Genomic DNA, 20,678 nt, shown 5'->3' on the forward strand with positions numbered 1-20,678 from the left:
TCTTCTGCGTTCATTGAACCTTGAGCTCCTGGAGAAAGCAGCTCCTGGTGTTTCTAAGCACAGCTAGTCGAATTATGGAATATGATAAATCTATTAAAGTGGAAAACATGTAGATTAGAAAGAGAAGGATGGACCCATCATAAAGGAATGGGACACTGGCAAGAAAGTAAACACGGAGGGAGACCTGCGGCCGGTCGGGCCTGGGATCTGGGGTTCGCTGCGGGGAGGAGTCTGGGGTGCGCTTTCAGGTGCCGAAGCAGTTCGCTGCAAGAAGCCTAGCAAGCCCCCCGATGGTGTCTGTGGGGCTGACTGCACAGGCACCGGGGAGGGCGCAAGGCGGGACTCCAGATGCGTTCTGTTTTCGGTTTTTCCGCTTTGTTTTGTGACTGAGCCTGTGAGGACAGAGTGAAGAACAGGCCGCAGGAGAGGGAGCTTTGGGGCAGGAAGACAGGTTACAAGAGGCCCAGTGGCAGCTCCTGTCGGGGGGGAGTGGGGTGCCCCCTCTTCTTTTGTTCTTTCTTATTTCAGTTTTTAAAAAGCAAACTTGTAATACCTTTTTTATATCAAAAACATTGAGAAGCAGACAATCTGTTTCCTTTCTCTCTTTCCGTCTTTTTTCCTCTCTGCTGCCTCTTCTTGAGGCCCTTCCCTCCCTCCCTTCCTCTCTGTCGCCCTCTTCGTTCCCCATCAGGGCGACAGGAACGGAGCAGAGGTCACAGGTCCGAGGATCCTCGGGGTCAGCGCGTTTCCAGGGCTGGGAGACTGGTGAGATGGGAGGTGAAGGGGAAGGAGGACCAGGGAGACTTGGGCACTTCTGCTTCAAGTGCAGGGCGGCTCGGGGTGCCGCCAGCTGAGAAAGAACCAGGAGGGAGAACAGAGTTTGGGGGGGTGCGTGTGCGGTGCTGGACACAGTGTGCGCGAGGCTCACAGAGGTATCCAGGTGCCAGGCTGCAGAGAAGAGGCTGGAGGTGGGAGGCTGGGGGCTGGAGGCGGGAGGCTGGAGGTGGAAGTGGGAGGCTGGAGGCTGGAGGCGGGAGGCTGGGGGCTGGAGGCGGGAGGCGGGAGGCTGGGGGCTGGAGGTGGAAGTGGGAGGCTGGAGGTGGAAGTGGGAGGCTGGAGGCTGGAGGTGGGAGGCTGGGGGCGGGAGGCTGGGGGCTGGAGGTGGGAGGCTGGAGGCTGGGGGCTGGAGGCGGGAGGCTGGAGGTGGAAGTGGGAGGCTGGAGGCTGGAGGTGGGAGGCTGGGGGCTGGAGGCTGGAGGCGGGAGGCTGGGGGCTGGAGGTGGGAGCCTGGAGGCTGGGGGCTGGAGGCGGGAGGCTGGAGGCAGGAGGCTGGAGGTGGGAGGCTGGGGGCTGGAGGTGGGAGGGTGGAGGTGGGAGGCTGGAGGTGGGAGGCTGGAGGTGCACCTTTGGCACCATTACTGTAGGGCCGACAAATAACCACCACAGAAATTGATGAAATTGACCAGGGAGAGACTAGGTCCTAGAAAGTCCTCTTCTAATGGTAAAGAATGAAATCTTGAAGGCATATATAGTTGACCCTTGAATAACAAGGGTTTAGCTGTGTGTGTCCTCTTATACGTGGACTTTTTCCAATAAATACCGTACAGTACTGTGAATGTATTTTCTTATGATTTTCTTCATAAAAATCTCTTTTCTCTAGCTTACTTTATTATATGAATACAGTATAGAACACATATACAAAGTATACACCATATATAATATTCCTAACATACTAGACAGTCAGTGGACTGCTTATGTTATCAGTAAGGCTTCTGGTTAACAGGAGGCTATCAGTAAAGTGTTTGGGAAGTTGAAAAAAATTATATGCAGATTTTTTACTGCGTGGGAGCTCAGAGTCCCCTAAACCCTGAGTTGTTCAAGAGTCACCTATACATTCAAGCGGTAGAGAGGAAAGAAGAGAAGTCAGAGACGAAATGATATGACATAGACGCCTTAGAAAGAATAGAGTTTCATTTGCAAGGGAAGGAAAACTTTGAGGAGGGTGACAGTGATAAAAATTCTTCAAGGAAGTCAAATGGAATGAAGACAATTAGGAAGATACCAAGGCACTGGGAAGGTCTTTTTTGGTAAAATGATAAGGAAAGAAGATAGAGGACAGGAGACCTGGAAGCGACAGAGAGGCGAGGACGTAAGATCAAGGAGGGCAGAGCATTCCCGGCACGTCTGGCAGAGAGGGAAAGAGAGAGAGTTCAGGTGGTCACGGCAGTCGGGTCTTTTTTTTTTTTTTTTTTAAAGAGAGAAACCTGATTTGGTTTGTAGACTAAACAGAAGGAGTCAGTTGGGAGACAAAGAAGGGAAGAATTGATTAGATAAGGTTCCAGAGAAATTAGGAGGTGGTCACACAAATGGGAATCCTTATAATGTTATCATATTGAAAAAAGAATCTTTAATGTAAAGCAATGAGAGGCCTCTATGGGATCGCAATAGACAGAACCTAAGACAGTAAAGGTTTATGTCCCAAGCAACATAAAAAAAAATACATATAAGAAGAGTGGGGAAAATGCAAGAAATAAAATTAGTAATTGCATAACAAACTCTATTCAGGACGTGCCTGAACAAAGAATGGAGACAAAACAGAAAATTACAATAATTAAGGAAAAACTAACAGACATAGGAAACAACCTAAAGGACAGGATTAAAAATATTTTCTTTTCAATAAAAACAGGTCTCTCCCCCAAATTTATCAGAAGGAAGACTAAGTCACATTTAATAAATACATATTTACAGTATTCTTAAAGAATATTAGAAAAACGTTATCAACTGAATTCTAATTAAACAATATCACACAATCAAATTTTTTTCCTTATAAATAATATGAATAGGCAGTAAGCCATGGCCGAACCCCTGTACTCTTCAGTTTCTTCTAGGACCTTAACTCTTGAATCCATCTTTTTACCCCATTTCTTCAGGATTTTTCCCTAAGCTCAGCTGAGGACAGTGAGTAGTATTTGCTCTTTATAAAGGCTGATTTGACGGTATTCTCTACTCACTCTTCTTTATAAATGCAAATATGTTTTATACATAGGAATTAAAGTTGACTGGAGAATGGAATAAAGAATTAAGATACGAATCACATGAATTTATGATTAACCAAAAGTAACTAAAAACTAGGAGAATACTTAATCAAGACATGTCATGAATAATTTTTTAATACAGTATGTCTGTTAAAATTACAAATATACAAATTAGGTTGTTACGAGAAAATGTGAGTAATTATGCTACATGCAAAGAGCAGAGAAAGTACTTTGACACAGAACTGAGGAGAAGTGAAGTATTAGAACATAATGTTCATTATGTTATTTTTTTAGTATTTTTTAAATTCACTTTTTTTAACAGAACAAAAACATCAGGGGCAAATTTGAATAGTGGTCATTCCCTCTGAAGTGTAAAGAAAATGGCAGCTCATAGGAAATCTCAGCAAAAGTACTCTTTTTAAGTGAGACAACTCTATCTCCAGGTCCCATCAGTAGTAAAACCAGTGTTCCACTTAGAAAAACCAGATAAGAATTAAAATCCCAGAAAGCATTTTAGAGCAACAAAGAGTGTTCGCTAGTGACGCACACAGGGACATTCACTTGGGAGATCTGGTAAGTCAGCTATTTTGACGTTCAGATAGGAAGAATGACATTTAATTGGCATTTAAGGAAAAAAGAAAAGGAAAAAGCCAAATCAAAATGCTATTGAGGTAATACATTCATGCTTGGAATTGGAAAACCTTGGCTTTCAGTATTTTTACTTTTTTGGGGATACCAGACAAATGATCTTTCTATTTTATTCCTTAGCTACATGAGAAGAATAGTTTTTGCTCGTGACCACACCATTGGCCGGGAGCTAATCGTGCTAAGGCCTTTCATGACGGTCTTGTCCTGCTGAGTGTGAATCTTCTAGAGAATGTCCATCCCGTGCATGTGGAGAACAGACTCTCCCCTTCCGGACTCCCTGAGATTCTTATACTGTAAAAGTGTCTGGGGTTGACTTTCCGTGGACTGTTTATTTCCACAAACACAAAGACACAAGGAGGTTTTCCCAGAGACTCATTTAATGAGTGATCTGGGGGCAGAAGGCCTCAAGCATCTTGAATACGGGGGTCAGGTTGGTTTTTGAGTGACTTATTCATTCTGTTTCTAGTTGAGCACCTACTATGGGCACTAGAGACAGGGCTGGGCATTTACTGCTCGGAAATGCTGAATAATCTCATGCTATTTATTGTATTAGTCCCTCCCTCCCTGGTACTTACTGGTAGTGATTTTAAGTGATTAGTCATGACCTGAGTCAACAATCAAATCGGTTTGGTGCCAGGAACAATGTAAGAGTATGGAGAGTCTGTCGATATACGGAAAACGATTAAGCGAGGGCGGCCTGACTGCAGATAAAGACGGTAAGAGCCCCGCTTCTGCTTCACCTCATTACCTCACTTCATTCACAGCTTCACATCGTGACTGCCTCCCACGCTTTACTCTCCCCGTGTCCGAGGCTGTAAATGATGCATGAAGACAGAAAGAAGAAAGAAAGGGCGAGGTGGTTCAGAGAGTCACATGCGAAAGCTCTGCGGTGCACAGCCGCGCGACCGGCTCGCGACTGCCCCCCCCCACTCCCCACCCATGAACCGAGGGGACGGGGGTTTCCTTCTCCACATTCTTCCCTTGTTCTTGTCTGAAGTCTTTTGCCCTTTAAGCCTTGAGAGGTGGAAAAGCAAAGCGAAGCTGGGGGAGGAGACCAGGGCCCCTTGGTGGCAAGGTCTCTGATGGGGCGATTCTTTGGTTGCTAGTCTTGAAAGGGATAATTCAACCTCAAGTACAGGCCTAGAGAATTCCAGAATGATTCTGAATGTGTCTGGCCAGGTCAGAGAAGCACTGTCCAGAGAGGAAAAGAAAAAAACAAGAGTCTTTACTTTCCCACAAAAAAAAGTATTTTAAAGATATGGAATATCCAGCACATCACTACAAAAAGACCTTTTAGAGTCTAAAAGGTCAAGCACAATTATTATTGATGAAAATTTGCTGTAGCCATCGTCCGTTTCAGATAGGTAACGTATGATACAGACTTTTTATGAGCTGTAGATGCCGTTAGAATTCATGAGGGACTCATAATTACAGTGAACAGGGTATTTATAACCACTTACAAGACTTGGGGCCACATTTTCCCACTTTAAATAATTGTAATTTTTAGCTGTATCTTAGTTTTTATGATGTGGCGTTTGCCCTGTCTGTGCTTTATTTGCTGTCAAGTTGGTAAAATATGAAGTTTCAAATTCTACCCGTGCTCCTATGGGAAAATATAATTCAATTTATGATTTTCCAAGAGGAATCCCATACACATTCAACTGTAAGATATTCGGTCAGAGAAAATGGTGGGACTCCAGTTGTTTGAGTCATTTAAGCCAACAGCATGTACGACGTGCTGTGCATGGCTCTGCGCGGGGGACCAGCCGGCGGGATGCGAGAGCCCTGGAGTCTCCCACGGCAGCCCCTGCGACTCTCACCATGAAGCGACCAGCTTCTGAAGGCTGCCTGTGGAAGGCTCACCCTAATTCCACAGTCTTGAGAAAGTACCATTTCTTCACAATTTACATGGAAACTGCACAGGGAAGAATCCATCTAATTGGAACATTTTTCAACAGCATTTAAGTATCAGGCTAGCTGGAGCCCCACAGCCCATTGAATTTAACCAGCGCACTCTTCCCAGAACCTATATTCTATAATCATTGAATGCTTGAGCAACATCTGTCACCCCGAATCTGGTTGTGATCATTTCTTGTCATTTACGCACATACAGAAAAGAACCGCCCTGTGGGAACCTCAAAGACCCTCATTTTGTAAAAGCATGCATAAAAGAAGTGGTGTCTTTGAAATGAAATGCCTTTCTAACATCGTATCACTTGCTCTTTCTCGAATATTCCCTTTTCTAAATTCCCACAAGGGATACCTTTTCAAGGCTAATTCTGTGTGGCTGATCCATGACCAGTAATACCTTCAACTGATATTTCGATGAATACCAAATATACCTCCAAATATTGAGTTCTCTTTTGGTAAAAGATGACAATAGCACTAAATAAAAATGTTATTTCACTGGTCCCTTCCTATGCCACTATAATCCATTAACTTTGTTTCTATTCCTCAAACCAAAAGGTGACCAGGGTCCTGAGCTTCTTCCCTTACCAAGCTTGACATCAAATAAAACAGAGTCAAGACCCCAATACACCATAAAAGCAGAGACACATCAACTATAAAGAACCTTGAAGCTCTTAGACTCTTGTTGAGGGGATGGGAAATATGTACAAAAAATAACAGTGGCATGTTTCCGAAATAACACATAAGCAACTTACTTTGATTTGGGAAGAAACTACCCTATAGGTGTTCCAGAAGCTCAAACCACCCAGGGACCACAGGAAGGCGTAGCTGATACGTTCCTGCACAGACAGAGTGGGAAGGAAAGTCTGATGGTGGTCGTGGTGGAGGCATGGGGGTGGTCACAGCGAAGACAAGGCCCAAGTCTTAGTCACGGCAGACCACCTGGCGTTATTTCTCCAAAGTATGTTCTCACACAAATGAGATAATGATGGATGTAGAAGCATAAAACGCCATGACTGCCATGCAGCAGCCATCCAGGAAATGTTTGGTTTAAAAGAAAGCCCCCCAAAATAAATTAATGGAGTTAAGGAAATTAAAGACGCCTGGTGTATGTAAGAAGAACAGGGCTTAAGAAAGATCTGAAGCGACTACTTGCTGGCAAATTCATCTAATAAGCAACTCCAGATATGGAAATCCTCATAGCAGCTAATCCACCAACACTTGACAAGAACTTTTTTTCCTGTTTATGAAAAGTAATCATACAAAGAAGTGCACTTCTCGGTGTTTGCTTCTGAAAACCTAAGTGCTAAGCTGCCCTGGGGGAAGGAAGGTGGAGAGCAGAGGGAAAAGCTTGTGTGTATTTTCTTTTTTCACTTTGTTTGGGAAGTGAATCTCCTGTAGAGCGGTCTGCCACCCACAAGACGCTGTCTCGTTCAACTTAGGAGGGGAGCTAGAAGACGTGAAGCGATGCATTCTGGTCTTTATTATTCTGGCAAAATGCAGACTTTGTTCCTGTTCACACTTATGTTTTAAAATCTCTGGAAGGCACAGTGCATTTCAGTCAGTTCGGGTAGAGGGTACTTTGTCTTTTCCCTAAAACAATTATGTAGACTTTATTCCGGATTATTTGTAATTTTAGCACTGTAGAGAAGTGTCTGCATTTTCAATTAGGAGCTAAATATACAAAGCACAAGCACTGCACAGGGAAGCCTAGAGCCCTCGCACTCGCTGGTGCCCATAAACACTGACACCGAGTGATGGTTTTGTCATGTGATCCGTTCCCCAGCACACACAAATATAGAACATGTCCATAAAAAGTAACGGGCCGTACCCTCTGCTAAGTGATTTATGATAGCGGATCCAGACTGGAATGCCAGCTGGAATTACCTTCTCCCCGTCTGCTGTTTTCGCGTGTACAGCTTTGTACAGATGACAGAAGCTCTGTTCTGTACAGAGGACCGGAGGTCAGCTGCTGAAATGATGAACCAGCGGCAAAGCTCAAGGCCAAAATACGTTTGGCTTTTAAAAAGATTTGTGGAATGATGCAGTGACCGCTTTTTAAATTAATTTTTTGAACCAGGCCACAAAAGAAAAATTGGTAACCTTTCCCTTTAAAAAAAAAATCAGATTTATGGTGGCTAGCAAGCAAATACTCTGCTTCACAGTAGAGAATGATAAATAGCTGGTAATTATTTTATTAAAAATACAAAGTGATCTCAATAGTTGACTAAACACAGTATGGAAAATGCCCTAGCCATGTGCATAGCTCTAGCCTTTATGCAGAATTTGCCATCAAGGCAGCCTGGAGCTGTAACAAACTTAGCATGAAATAGCTGTGAAAAAAAGGACATTATCCTTCTTTATTAACCTTTACCCCTCAGATAAGCCCCCAAATCCCCCCCCCCCCCGAGAGTGATAAGCAGCTCACTTCCTTTGGACGGTCACTCATTATCTAATTCATGTCTCACACAAAGAGAGATGAGCTAATGTGCCTTATCAGATTAAAAAGAAAAGTCACCGTGACTGATGTCCGGCAGGACAGGATCTTAGCAAATTCTTTCTGTCCCCATAGTCCTGGGTTTCTGAATACCTAGGACGCTGCTAAGGCTAGGCCACAGCGTACAGACTCGTTCACAGCCCCACGGCGCTGGCACGAACAGTCTGGGCAGAAGAATGCCGGAATGACTCCCTTCTGATTACCCTCCTCCCGGGATCCTGATAAACCGGCGACCGGCCCTCCTGCTGGGGCTCAGCGCAGGCTGCGGGGCTTCAGGCTGTCAGCTCAAGCAGACCCTGGCGATGTCACACAAGCCTCCTCCTCTCCTTTCTTCGCTGGTGCTTTATTCTTCATTAGCCGGAGTCTATATCCGGCCTTCCCACGCTAGTCTGCGGATAATTACCAAGGTGATTTTCTCGACGTGGAAAGGCTCCTATGAGAAGCAAAGGCTTCTTTTTGGCTCACTTCTCTACTGACAGCATGAAATGCCACTCAGAAAGCTTCCGGTTACAAAAAAGCAATTCTGTGGGTATCAGCAAGGAACCAGTTTTTACCTGCTCCCATAGATGGAACTTGAGCAGATACTGAGTCGGGTTTACACCTTCACTCTTTAGAAATTAAAAGCATACGTTGCCTTTGGGTGCTTTTGAGTTGGCAATGAAGAGAACCAACCTACCAGCAGCATAAATAAGCGCAGCAAGGTGCATATTTATGGAGTGAGAATATAGAGTTGATTTGGAAAGGAGCCACTGGTCAGATTCTGAAAAGCTTCTCCTTCCTGACACTGTCAACCCAGACTGGGAAACGCCGCTGCTAAACAAAAAAAACCAACTGAGTGTGAGACAAGGGATGACAGCATCTTACCTTTTATTTCTCTTGTAGTGTTTTGTTTCTCTCGTCAAGATAAATTTAGAGTTACATATTGAAAAATCCATTTAAAATACTTGCCTGGCACATATAATAAACAGTAGTTAGTCGGCAGAATATTTTCTTAATTCCTTAGTAGTAAGAAAACAGCTTTATAGCAATGGCTTACATAGGCATTTCATTTGACGTTACAGCCAGAATTACTTTATTGCATTATGATACCTGTCATATGCCCGCTGACAACAGAACTAAGCAGCTGTAATCATGACCAAATCTTTCAAGAAAACTCAGCAACCCTGACTGAGCAATGTGGTGACATTTTCTGGGCACGGGCTTGAGGAACACTTTGGAGTTTGGCTTGGTTCATTCGTTTGCTTTTCCTTTACAATTTCCAGACCTGCCGCTGCACCACCTCATTTACCGAAGGCATGCTCTGAGATCAAAGTCACACGACTGTTTTGTTTGGTGTTTTAAAATATGAGGTAATAATTTGATAACTTATAGGTATGGAAGAACATCACAGAGGCAAAAAGGATGAAAGCACTCCAATGAAAAGAAATTGTAAGGCATCTGTATACACGGATCTACATGTATCTCCCTTTATAGGGACATATCCATGTACAATAAGAACAAACCCAGCTGTTTCATTTCAGTTTTCTTGTCTGTCTCTGGACAACTACTGGGGACGTAATCTGGAAAACCCCGTAGGAGTTTAAGGAGACGATATATTTCCATTGAGATAGTTGCTCATGTTCCCCACAGCAAGTTACCCACTCTGGCAGGTTGGCTAGATGCTCACCAAATCCGTGAATTCCTCCTCTAATCAGGCACACAGGCTGATTAAATTTCCCACCATCCTTTGCAACTAAGAATGGCTACAGTGACTAAATGAAGGTGAAGGTGACAGGCCACTTCCAGGCCTGGCCCATAAGCCCTTCCCAGGAATGATCCTCTATTCTCTCTCCCAATTCAATGGTTGAAGCCCTAGAGGACGTAGGGGGCCACTAGACGGAAGAAGCCTGGCTCTTTGGTTGACCACATAGAAGACAGCCAACCAAAACCATCACAGCAGACCTACACGGGCAAGAAAAATTGTCCACTAAGACACTTGCATGTGTTTTCTCATTTAATCCTCACCATAACTATGAGGCAGGAACTATCACCCCCATTTTAAATACCAGGAAACATGGGCTTAGAGCTCAGTGGTCTTCCCCCAAGTGGGTGACTTGACAAGTTGGTTTGGTTAGTGGAAATGTATTGTAGACTTTACCAGATTAATTTGCCAGCAGTCACTCGGAAAAAAATACAAGATTCTCAAATTTAGGGAACCACACATGAATTCGTTTATCTTATATTTAGATTAGCAGAGCTAATGAGGGGAAGATCTGGGATTCAGATGCAGGTAGGCCCAAATCCCAGGCTTCTACTCTTTACAACCTTACAAATTCATATTTTCTAAAAACTTCAAACTAAACTATGCCACTAGTAATTGGGATCTATCAGAGTACCAAGTAATTAGCTGAAGTCCTAAGGTCAATGCCACAAGGCTATCTTGATTAGTTAGAGGGTAACAAATTATTAACAAATCAGATGACTGCCCCATGCATTAGAAAACCCCTACTGAGTGCTTTGAGCAGACCACCGTGCTAGGGCTGCATATCACTCATGGATGGAGGAATGGCCCTTGGAGTCTCTCTTCTTTCTTACCCTTCTACCCTTCTGATCTTTAACACTGTGCAAACAATGAAAGGATAAAGAATCAGTTTTAGATTCCTGCTTTATGCATAGAAAGGCACAAGTCCAAACAAAGACAAAAAAGGAGACGGAGGGTAGAAGAAACTCTCTTTCATTTCTGAAGGTATTAAAAAAACTCAGACTTCCTAGTCTTTTCAACAGAATAAAATCCACAGGGCAGCCAATAACTATAAATCATCTTCCCTGAAGTAGGCAACTTAGGGTAAATTTTGCTCTCTGTGTACCACACAGAGTTACTAATGTACCAGCACATTAATTCCATGCAAACATACACACACACACACCACTTCATTGTCAGGTCTTAGCAGCACAAGAAATGTTCAAGAAATATGGAAAAGTGTGTGGGAGGGAAGGAGAGTGCATGGTGTAGGGAGGGCACAAAAGCTCTAGTTTTCCACCAGACTGGTTTCCCATCTGCCCCTGCAAATCAACCAGGGCTGGAGGTGGTGGGGCCTTGGTGGGACCTCCCAGGAGCCCCCTGGTGACAGCCCTCCTCGGCACTGACAGCACTGATCTGGAGGTTTCATTTTCAGATCAGGCCACAGTTTTGGGGTCACGCATGGTGGAGATGATAAAAGATTATGTTTCCCAACTCTCCCAGGTGATATGAGATGTCTCAATGTCAGAAAACATTTGTTTTACCTCTCCTTATTCAACTAAACACTTTCTACAGTTTTATGTTGACATATAACTCCTATAAATAACGGTGCACTGGGGTCTTCTTACACATGATGTCTGTGAAAAGGACTTTAGATGATGAGTAAAGGAACGGGCCAGGTCTAGAATCCAGGGCCAGATCATTAATGTGTCCCTGAGTTGCATTTCTCATGTTTGGGAATTAAAAATAACATTTTTTCCTATACACAGCTATTAGAAAAGTAAATAAATACTGAGTGTGCCAGGGTCTCTTGAAAAAATTCTGCACTTTCAGAAGGGGGCTTTTTGGCCATTTTCCATGTGAGAATTCTTCCATCAGCTGAAAAAGGTGGGCTTGATAAATTGTCACTAAAACTTCTAGACAATGATATAATGAGAGCTAAGTCCTTCCTTTGCCCAAGATCACTTTTATAAATTACAGGGGGAGAGAAGAACAGCATGAGAGATTCTGCACACGTTTTACAACTTGTTCTAGATCATGAGCACTGTAATATATCAATGACATGAGTGCTTTTGAAGGGCAAGATGTGAAGACCCATTAGTATATCATGAAATCGACTCAGTGGGTCAGGATCAGTCTTAAAAACAAAAAACAAAAAACAGAACATAGACTAGACTAGAAGAAAATTATCAGAATGCAGAAAAAAATTTTTTTTTCTATGGGTCATGGTTGAAAATTTGAAAGCCCTATATTAAAGAATACACTGTTTCTTCACCTAAACTGAGAAAGGAAATTTGGAAATGGTTGTCACCATCGTCAATCAGTGATCTTGCTTTTCCCCAGGCACAGGAAGGGCAGGAGCGAGGAGCTGGGGGCAGGGCAGAGAAGGCAAATGGCAGGGAGGCTTTACATTTTGGTCTGTGGCTCATGGCCTTATTAAAAACCGATGAATTATTTTAGGGTCTGACAAGGAGAAAGCAATCAAGGCAATCTCTTCTTAGTTTCCTATTGCTGTGTAACAGACTTTCACAAACTTAGTGCCTTAAAAACAACATGCATTTACCATCTCAATTCTGTAGGACAGAGATCTGGGCCGGGCAAGGCTGGGTCTCTGCTCAGGGTCTTACAGTGCTGAGATCAAGGTGTTGGCAGAGCTCTATTCCCATCTGGAGTTTGGGGTCTCCTTCAAGTCCCTCCTGGTGTTGGCAGGACTGGGTTCCTTGCAGCTGTAGGACTGAGTTCCCTGTCTCACTGATGCCATCCAACAGTGTGGACTGCACATCTTCAAGGCCAGTAGGAGAAGCTCCCTCCATCCACCATGACAGTCTTATATGACATAACACAATCACAGCAGTGACTATTCCATCACCCTGCTCAACCCTAATCAAAGGGTATTTTGTATGATATTCCACATCATCCTCACAGGTCTTACCTGCCCTTGAGAGGATTACACTGGGCATGTGCATTAGGCAGTGGGAATCTTGGGACCCATTTAGAATTCTGCCTACCTTAGCATCCCTCCTAATAGTAAGAACTCACCTAATGCAGTGACCACCAAGCCTGTAGAACAACTCAAAAGAAATGTGCACGCTTGCATTTTCCAAATTGTGTATGAGCCTTCTGTAGGACATGAATAGGTGTCCCTCCTCAAAAAGCCTCCATAGTCAAATAAGTTTGGGAAAACATGGGTTTAATAATGTTTAACATGTTTCTTTACTGAACAGAGTGTGAGATACTCCCAATCATATTTAACCCAGAGACATTTTTTTGGGTTTGTGCTAAATAAATTTACTACCTTATAAGTATTATTACTGTAATATTAGCATTATTATAAGTATTATTACTGTAATATTATTACTCTCGTATTGCCATTTTATTTCCCCTACAAATCCTTTCCTGATCAACTCTGTCTACATGATTCTTTCTTCCTTGAATTCTGGTAGCATTAATGGTCTACTTTGCTTGATTGGCTGTTGGCTTGTAACTGGTAAATAAAACACTTTTACTTTTTGATGGTGACTTCCTACTAAACTTAATCTCTTTGAAGCCTGGCACTCAGGCTTAAAGCAACAGTGTAAATCTTTGGAGACAGTGGTGCAGGGGTGAAGCACGTTGGCTGAGATTTCTGGGGGCCAGAGTTATCTGGAGGCAAGTCCTCAGCTCTCTCAGTGAGCAAATCGGTTACCCTCTCTCCGCACTCCTTGTGGCCCTTCGGCTGAGAGCGTTGCAAGAGGTGGTTTGTAAGGTCTCTTCCCACCTAATAGGCTGTCTGACCATCCCCAGGCCACGCCCCATCTCACAAGGGTCTTTCCTGTGCCTGGCCCACAGCAAGCACCTGATAAACACTTGTTGACTGACTAACTGTGGGCTTGCATTGCTGTGTGTTCTAGTATGTTCTAGGAGGTTGCCAGCTTCCAGCTGGCCAGGATGCTGACTCCCAGTTCTGGGAATCTAGCCCATACAACCCTCAGGCCACAACTGTCACTAATGTTGGTTTGACCTTGACTCATGCTTCTGTGGCATTACAGGGTGGGAGGCACCTCCTAGGAGGTCCCCCTGCCCTAAAATAACTTCCCTTCCCAATGCCTGAAACTCCTATTAAAGACTCATCCCCTACCCTGTTCTCTTAGAGCTCTCTTACAACTCTAAGCTACTAAGTATATAAGTAATCACTTAATAACTCAACTACCAGAAAGCCAGCCACCTTGTAATGGGTGTGCAGTACGTGCAAGAACTAAACCTGTGCTGTTGTAAGTCACTAAGGGCTTGGAGATGTTTGTTACTGCAGCATGACACAACCTGCCCTGACACAGAAACCTTAGGAAAAAGGAACCTGGATTTGATATTCGGCTGCAAAGGGATTTTGAGCTCACGGGGATATCCAGCGGTGACTCCTGAAGTCTTACTGTGCGAAGTGACAGACCAGGGGCTTCAGTGTCACCCGGGAGCTTATTTGAATCACAGGCTCTTGGGCCCCGTCCGGACCTATTGAACCAGACCCTGCAATTTAATAAGACCTCCAGGTGATTAGAGGGAAGGGTAGAGTCTGAGCAGCAGGGGTCTAGAGGTGGCTGGAAATGAAAGTCTGAGCACCTGAAATAAACCTGAGCGGGAGGTGTAACCGTGAGAGCCACCCATCCAGACAGCACGGGCTCCCAGCAATCACCATCACACGGAACTTTTAAGAAATGCAGACACCTGGGCCTCAGCCGGGACCTACTGAATTGGCAGCTCTGTAAGGGGAGCCCAGCAATCTGTGTCTTAACTACCCTACAGTTGATTCTCAGACACACTAAAGTTTGGGAACCACTGCAATACATCAGTGAGAGTTGAAATAACAAGAGTTAAAATTCTCCCGAAAGAAAAGAAGATGTGGGAAGTTATAACATCGGTCCTATGAGAAAACACCACCTGCTTTATGACGATCTTTATGATGTATCTCCTAGAATGTAAAACAGGAGAATCAAGGCCTGGCCGTGGACTACTTTCGCTACTGGTGGTGATCTCTCCAGTCTGCTTCTCTGTCCAGTGGAAGTACTAAGTACTCTGGGAAGAGACGCGGGGGCAGCACGGGAGCTGAGCATCAGGCTGCTTTGCATTTTGCCTGCCGGCTGCTGCAGGCGGGGCTTGTCCTGCTGGGAACGCGCTGATGAGTGCTGCAGCGGGCATTCCAGCGCCCGCCCGCCCGCCCGCCCGAGTGCCTGGATCAGACCCGTTCCTCTCCTTGTATCAAGAACAAAGTAGAGAGAGGGAGGAACTACAGATGCCACACCCAAAAATCTGCACAGCCCCGGGCTCAGCTGCAGTTTCCTGACTGTGGCTCCGTTTGGGATGCCATGGCCCCCGGTGCCTTCACTCATTTGTTCATTTATTCTCTCATTCACTTCTCTCCAATACTTAATGAATGCCTTCATGAGCAAGGCTGATGGAGAGACCCTTTGTTTCATGCTTAAGGAGAGCCAGGTAAGTCAGAGCTCTCCCCTCCACCCGGGACTCCCAGTGATGCGCTGAAGGCCCCTCTCTTCCCACTTTGATCACAGAAAAGCCAGGCGAAGGCTGTACCGAGAATGTGTCAATGTTGTGATTTCCTAATTTCACCGTTCTCTTTGCAAAGGGAAAAAAGGCAGGGATCCAGATGGCCCAGGGGGAAAGCACACCCACAGCAGAGCACAGAGCATCCCCCCCCGCCCCCCCCAACACCTGCCTAAGCTGTGCGCTGACCCCTCACTTCCCTGGGGGGGGCGGGCAATACGTCCATCCCAGGGTGGGGCTGGCAGTTCTGCTGCAAGTTAGAATCACCTGATAAACCCGTGAAACTCTCAAGGCCAAGACCAGTCTTCACACCAGTTATATCAGAACCTCTCGGAGTGGGATCCAGGCACTGATATTTATAAACATTTTCCATGTGGTTCCACTTGCCTAGGCAAGGCTGGGCACCACCGCCGGGAGGGTCCTAGGGTCTCAGTCCTGCCCCTCTGTGGAGCTGAGCTTCATCCCCTGGATGCTGAAGTCCTGTTTCTCAGGATTCTCAGCTCTACCTTTTCTATTTCAGGAGTTTGTTTTAGAATTCAAAGTGAGCTTTTAAATTTAAGCTACTGTGTTAGGGTGAACATTCAATTATTTTATATATATATATATATATATATATATATATATATATATATATATATATATATAGTTGTTAACCAAACTTCAGATGCAGAATATCAATCAAAAGAATGATCCTTTTTTTGTCTTATTAAACAAAGTATGCTGCTCATAGATCTACTTTTTAATGAATAATTTCATTAATTACACACTCAGCATGGTCAAAACAGTATTATTTTGAGTACCTTGGTGGAGGGAATGGAGTTACCTGCACAACGCGAGGCCAGTGGGGGCGGGGCCCGGGTTGAGAGTGTGAAATTTATACCAGCCTCGGAAATGAGAAGAGCTCCCAACCACTGTTTTGCTCTTAACATTGACAATTATGATTTTTATATTAAAGTTTATGCTGGGCCTTACATGGGAATATTAGGATGGTTAAAATTGTTACCTCATTATAATATTGAAAATACTGGTATTTGGTTATACTACTACCAAAATCATGGGTAATATTCTTGTACTTAGAGCATCAAATTTTCTAACATCTCTAAATAACTTAAACCTAAGAAAAGGTAATCCATATTCATGGTGGCAGAGAAAGAAGAGATGGAATATGCCTGAGTGCTTATAGATTCAGGGAGTCTCTCTCTCCAATTTTTCTCTCAAAATGAGGGCCAGCAGCATAAGCGTCAGCTAGGGTCTTGTGAAAAAGCAGAATCTCAGGCCAAACTTGCAGGCCCAAAGAATCAGAGAGCGCGCCGAGGCTCCCGGTGCATTGGACAAGCATCGACTTAGCCCATCTGTGCTACTTACAAAATAGGAGCTGACCAAACTCATGCACAGAATTGACAGGTAATGATGGATGTGAATGATTTTTGATCACAGAGAGCATAAAATATGAACTCGAATCAGTAGTACAGACCTCCCTGCTTGTAAAAGAACAGGCTTTTATGAAAATAAGAGGCTACAGATGACATAAATGAATAGGCATTTTAAGCTGGTAATGTCAGTCCTTACAGCATGAGTTTGGCCATAGTCAAATTATGAAGACAGAAGAAATGTTCCACACCATGACCTGGATCGGCAAGAAGCTACGTGTGCTACACGTTTCTCTTTTGGGGGCGACCCTCGCAGTAAATGGTTCTGTTGCTCCTTTGTTTTCTGTCCGGCCCGTCCCATTCCCTGGGCAGCCCTGCCTCTTACCTCTTGGGGTCGTTGGTACTGAGAGGCCATGAGAAGGAAGGCCCGCTGGGCCTGGAAAGCAGTGTGCACCATTTCTGCCTGGGAACAAAGAGGAAGACGGAAGTTTAAATGTCTGAGCTCCGAAACAAAGAGCCACCATCTGATCCAGCAATTCCACAGCTAGACACAGACCCAAGAAAAATTAAAACATGTGTCCACGCCAAACCTGTAAATGAATGTTCACAGCAGCTTTCCACCATTGCCAAGATGTGGAAACACCAGAATGCCCATCACCTGAAGAATGAATACACAAAATGTGATGCACCCACACGATGGAATATTATTTGCCAATAAAAAGAATGAAGGGCTGATTCACACAACAACATGGCCGAACCCTGAAAACATTATGCTGAGGGAATGAAACAGTCAGAAACAGCCACATTTATATGACTGCCTTAATATGAAATGTAACAAATAAGTAAATGTACAGAGACAGGAAATACACTAGGGGCTTCCAGCGGCTGGAGGGAGAAGGGGTGGCAAGTGGCTGCTAATGGGTTTGATGTATCTTTTGAGGGTGATGAAAATGTGTTGGAATTAGTATTTCACAACCTGGTGAATATACCAAAAACCACTGAAACATACACTTTAAAAGAGTGAATGTTATGACCAGTGAATTATATCTCAGAAAAGCTGCTCAAAAATGTTTGAGCCCCAAAGTGCAATTGTTTTCAAAGGTATCCTCTCTCATGGTGTGTCCCGATCTGTTCCGAGCCTTCCGGAGGACAGAAGGCCGTCCCTTAAGCTGGCCCCAGGAGGACATGCTCCCGAGACGGCTCTGGAAGGGACTCCCGTGCCGCTGGCCTCCACCCGCAGGAAGGAGTTGTGCTGGTGGGAATGTCTTCGAACATGTGGCATCATCGTGTCTTATCTTCACCTTCCCCATTCTTAACTAATTCTCTAACTTTTTTTTGATTTAAAAAGTTATGGAAGAATACCAAGGAGAAAATAATTCCAAATATACATAACACACACAATTAGTCATTTCTGGCCTACTTTTTTCTAGTCTTTGAGGAAATTTGCATGGTTGTTTTCATAAGAATGAAAATCACAGAATAATGATATAGGACATTTTTTTAAATGCAGAAAGTTACAAAGATTAAAGTTTAAAGAAACACCTCATGATCTGGAAATAATCATTATTAACATTAGATGACCATCACGGAACCACCTTTTAAGATATATATGCAGAAAGACTGTTGTAAAATGGAACCAGACTCTCAGCATTGATTTTTTAAATAAAAAGTATAAATTTTAATTATGATTGAATAGTAGAGATGAAAGTGAAAGAATTGATAAACTTTGAATAGAAGTTTCTGCACTATAATAATTATTATGTCCTAAATGATCACTCTAAGGTGAAAAAAAATTATATAATATGAGAAGATTGGAATAATTCTGTATTTGCATTTTAAACTACATGATGTAATTTTAGACAACACCGACTGACCCCTTGCTGGGAAAAATGAGAATGTAAGTACTTTTCAAAATTTTCCTATCTCTGCTCCCATCTTCCATATTTATTATTATTATTTAAATTTTGCTCAGTTGATGACAATTCATAGTCTACCCTTTAACATTAATTCACATAGTTTAGGATTAGTACTTTTGATTTTTATTTATTTTGATCTTTTTAATGGGGTAGCCACTTTTATCATGTATTTTCTTCAAAAAGTCCTCAGAGTTGCTTTAGTTCTTTAGATTTAAGCATGTCTCCCTGTCACCTTCATATTTTAACATCTTGCCTGAAAATAACCTCTTTGGGTCACTTTCTTCCTCCCTTCCCCCTCAGTCAGCATGGCCCTAAACGTTGACAGCAGACAAATCTGAAGCCAGCGTGATTTTTTTCTCCCTTGTAGGAAATTGACTTTTTCAGGTTTGACACCTGAAAATCTATTTCTTTATCCTTGAGGTTTAACAGTTTAACTAAGATATGTTTGGGTTTTGAGCATTCTACATTTTATTTCCTAGACAGAGTTGGTCCTTTATTCTTAATTTCTGGGAATTTCTCTTATATCTTTCAATAGATTTTCAGTTCCTTTTGTTAGAATCTCTACTCAGCAACTCCACTTATTATCCTCAGATTGTTTAGTATTTGAGTGTCTTCATATCTTTTAGATTCTCTCTGCCCTTAATTTTCTTGTCTTTCACCTTTATTTACTGTGATTATATGAATACATCGCTAGTGAACAGATTTTCAAAAGGATCTTATACACCTTAACATTTCTAATTTATATATAATTTCTGCACTAATGTTTTTGTTCTTGATTTAAGACTTCCAATTTCCCTTTGCATTTCATCCTTATTGTCATATCACCTTGTCTTTAAGCTATTTAAAAAATACATCTATACTCTCATTAAGTCCCAAGAGTGTTAAGTCATATTCCTAATTAGGCCATTGTGAGGGGTATGGTTCTGCCCCTCAAGTTGAGCCCATGTCTTCTTTTACATGCTATGTTTCTTTCTGACACATTATTTCTACCTGCCATGCATGTGATTTCTTGTTTCCCTACCAGGTTGGAGATTGGCTTATTTTCCCTTTCAAGCAATCGTTTGTGCTATCTACTCTTTAAGGGATAGAAAGGCATAGGGGGAGGAGAGCTCGCCTGAGGTGATGCCCCGTCTTCACCTGAGAATTTAGGTACTGCTCATTCTTCTGGGAATATATTAAATGTTCTAAACTGGGATTTGCTACACATACTTGGAACACACCATTCTGATACAGATTTAAGGTCATTTCTCCAATTCAGAACCCAGACGTGATGCCTTTACAGCTACGCGGGGAAGCAGCCCCGTGGTTGCTTTTTCCTGCTTCGTGTTTTCCTCTCCTGATTTCGTTTCCTTTAAGCTACATCTTTAATGGGGTGGGGGACAGAGGCAGACTGAGAGACCAAAAACTGCTCTGCCGTCAGTTACTGAAATGTATTGTGTTAGGTTACAGCTTTTTGTTTCATTACTGTCAGTGATTTTTGTAACCTTTCTTCCCCTCAATTTTGGGGGGGTACAATTTTGATTCAGTTTTATTTGGTCATAAATTTATATACTTCACACTTGTTGGTTTCATCTTTCATCTTCTCCAGGTTAGCCTCACATCTGTTTGGGGGGAGTTCCTCTCTCTCTGCCATCTTGGATATGACTCACTACTCTGACAGAAAGGTCAAGAATGAGAGTAACCAATTTAACACAGTCTCAAAAACAGATACTTAAAATAGTAGCAGTAGGATTAGGTTATTTCATCCCCATGTCACTATCAGACAAATTTCTGGGCTAGAAGGATAAACACATCAACTAACGGGGAAATGACTAGTTTTTTTATTGAAGAACAATTGACATACAATATTGTATTAGTTTCATGTGTAAAACACGGTGATTTGATATTTATAAACATGAGGAAATAGTCACCACAGTACGTTTAGTTACCATCTGTCACTATAGAAAGTTGTTACAATCTTATTGACTATATTCTCTATGCTGTACATTATATCCACATCTTATTTTATAGATGGAAGATGGTACCCCTTATTTCCCTTCACCTATTTTGTCC

General features: G+C 43.1%; 1 protein-coding gene across 5 annotated transcripts in view; it reads right to left on the bottom strand.

The window, feature by feature from the left end:
* Positions 1-20,678, bottom strand: part of CAP2 (cyclase associated actin cytoskeleton regulatory protein 2) — a 117,488-nt gene that overhangs the window by 52,115 nt on the left and 44,695 nt on the right. For 4 of the 5 annotated variants that reach the window (XM_036994271.2, XM_036994273.2, XM_036994272.2 and 1 more), the window contains one exon: positions 17,096-17,173. The exons of the other annotated variant lie outside the window; for it this stretch is intronic. In XM_036994271.2, the coding sequence (XP_036850166.2) occupies positions 17,096-17,173 (78 nt within the window). The remainder of the gene's footprint in view (positions 1-17,095; positions 17,174-20,678) is intronic. 5 annotated transcript variants of the gene reach the window in all.

Source organism: Manis javanica, chromosome 16, assembly GCF_040802235.1.
Source record: "Manis javanica isolate MJ-LG chromosome 16, MJ_LKY, whole genome shotgun sequence".
In the NCBI taxonomy this organism is placed as follows: Eukaryota; Metazoa; Chordata; class Mammalia; order Pholidota; family Manidae; genus Manis; species Manis javanica.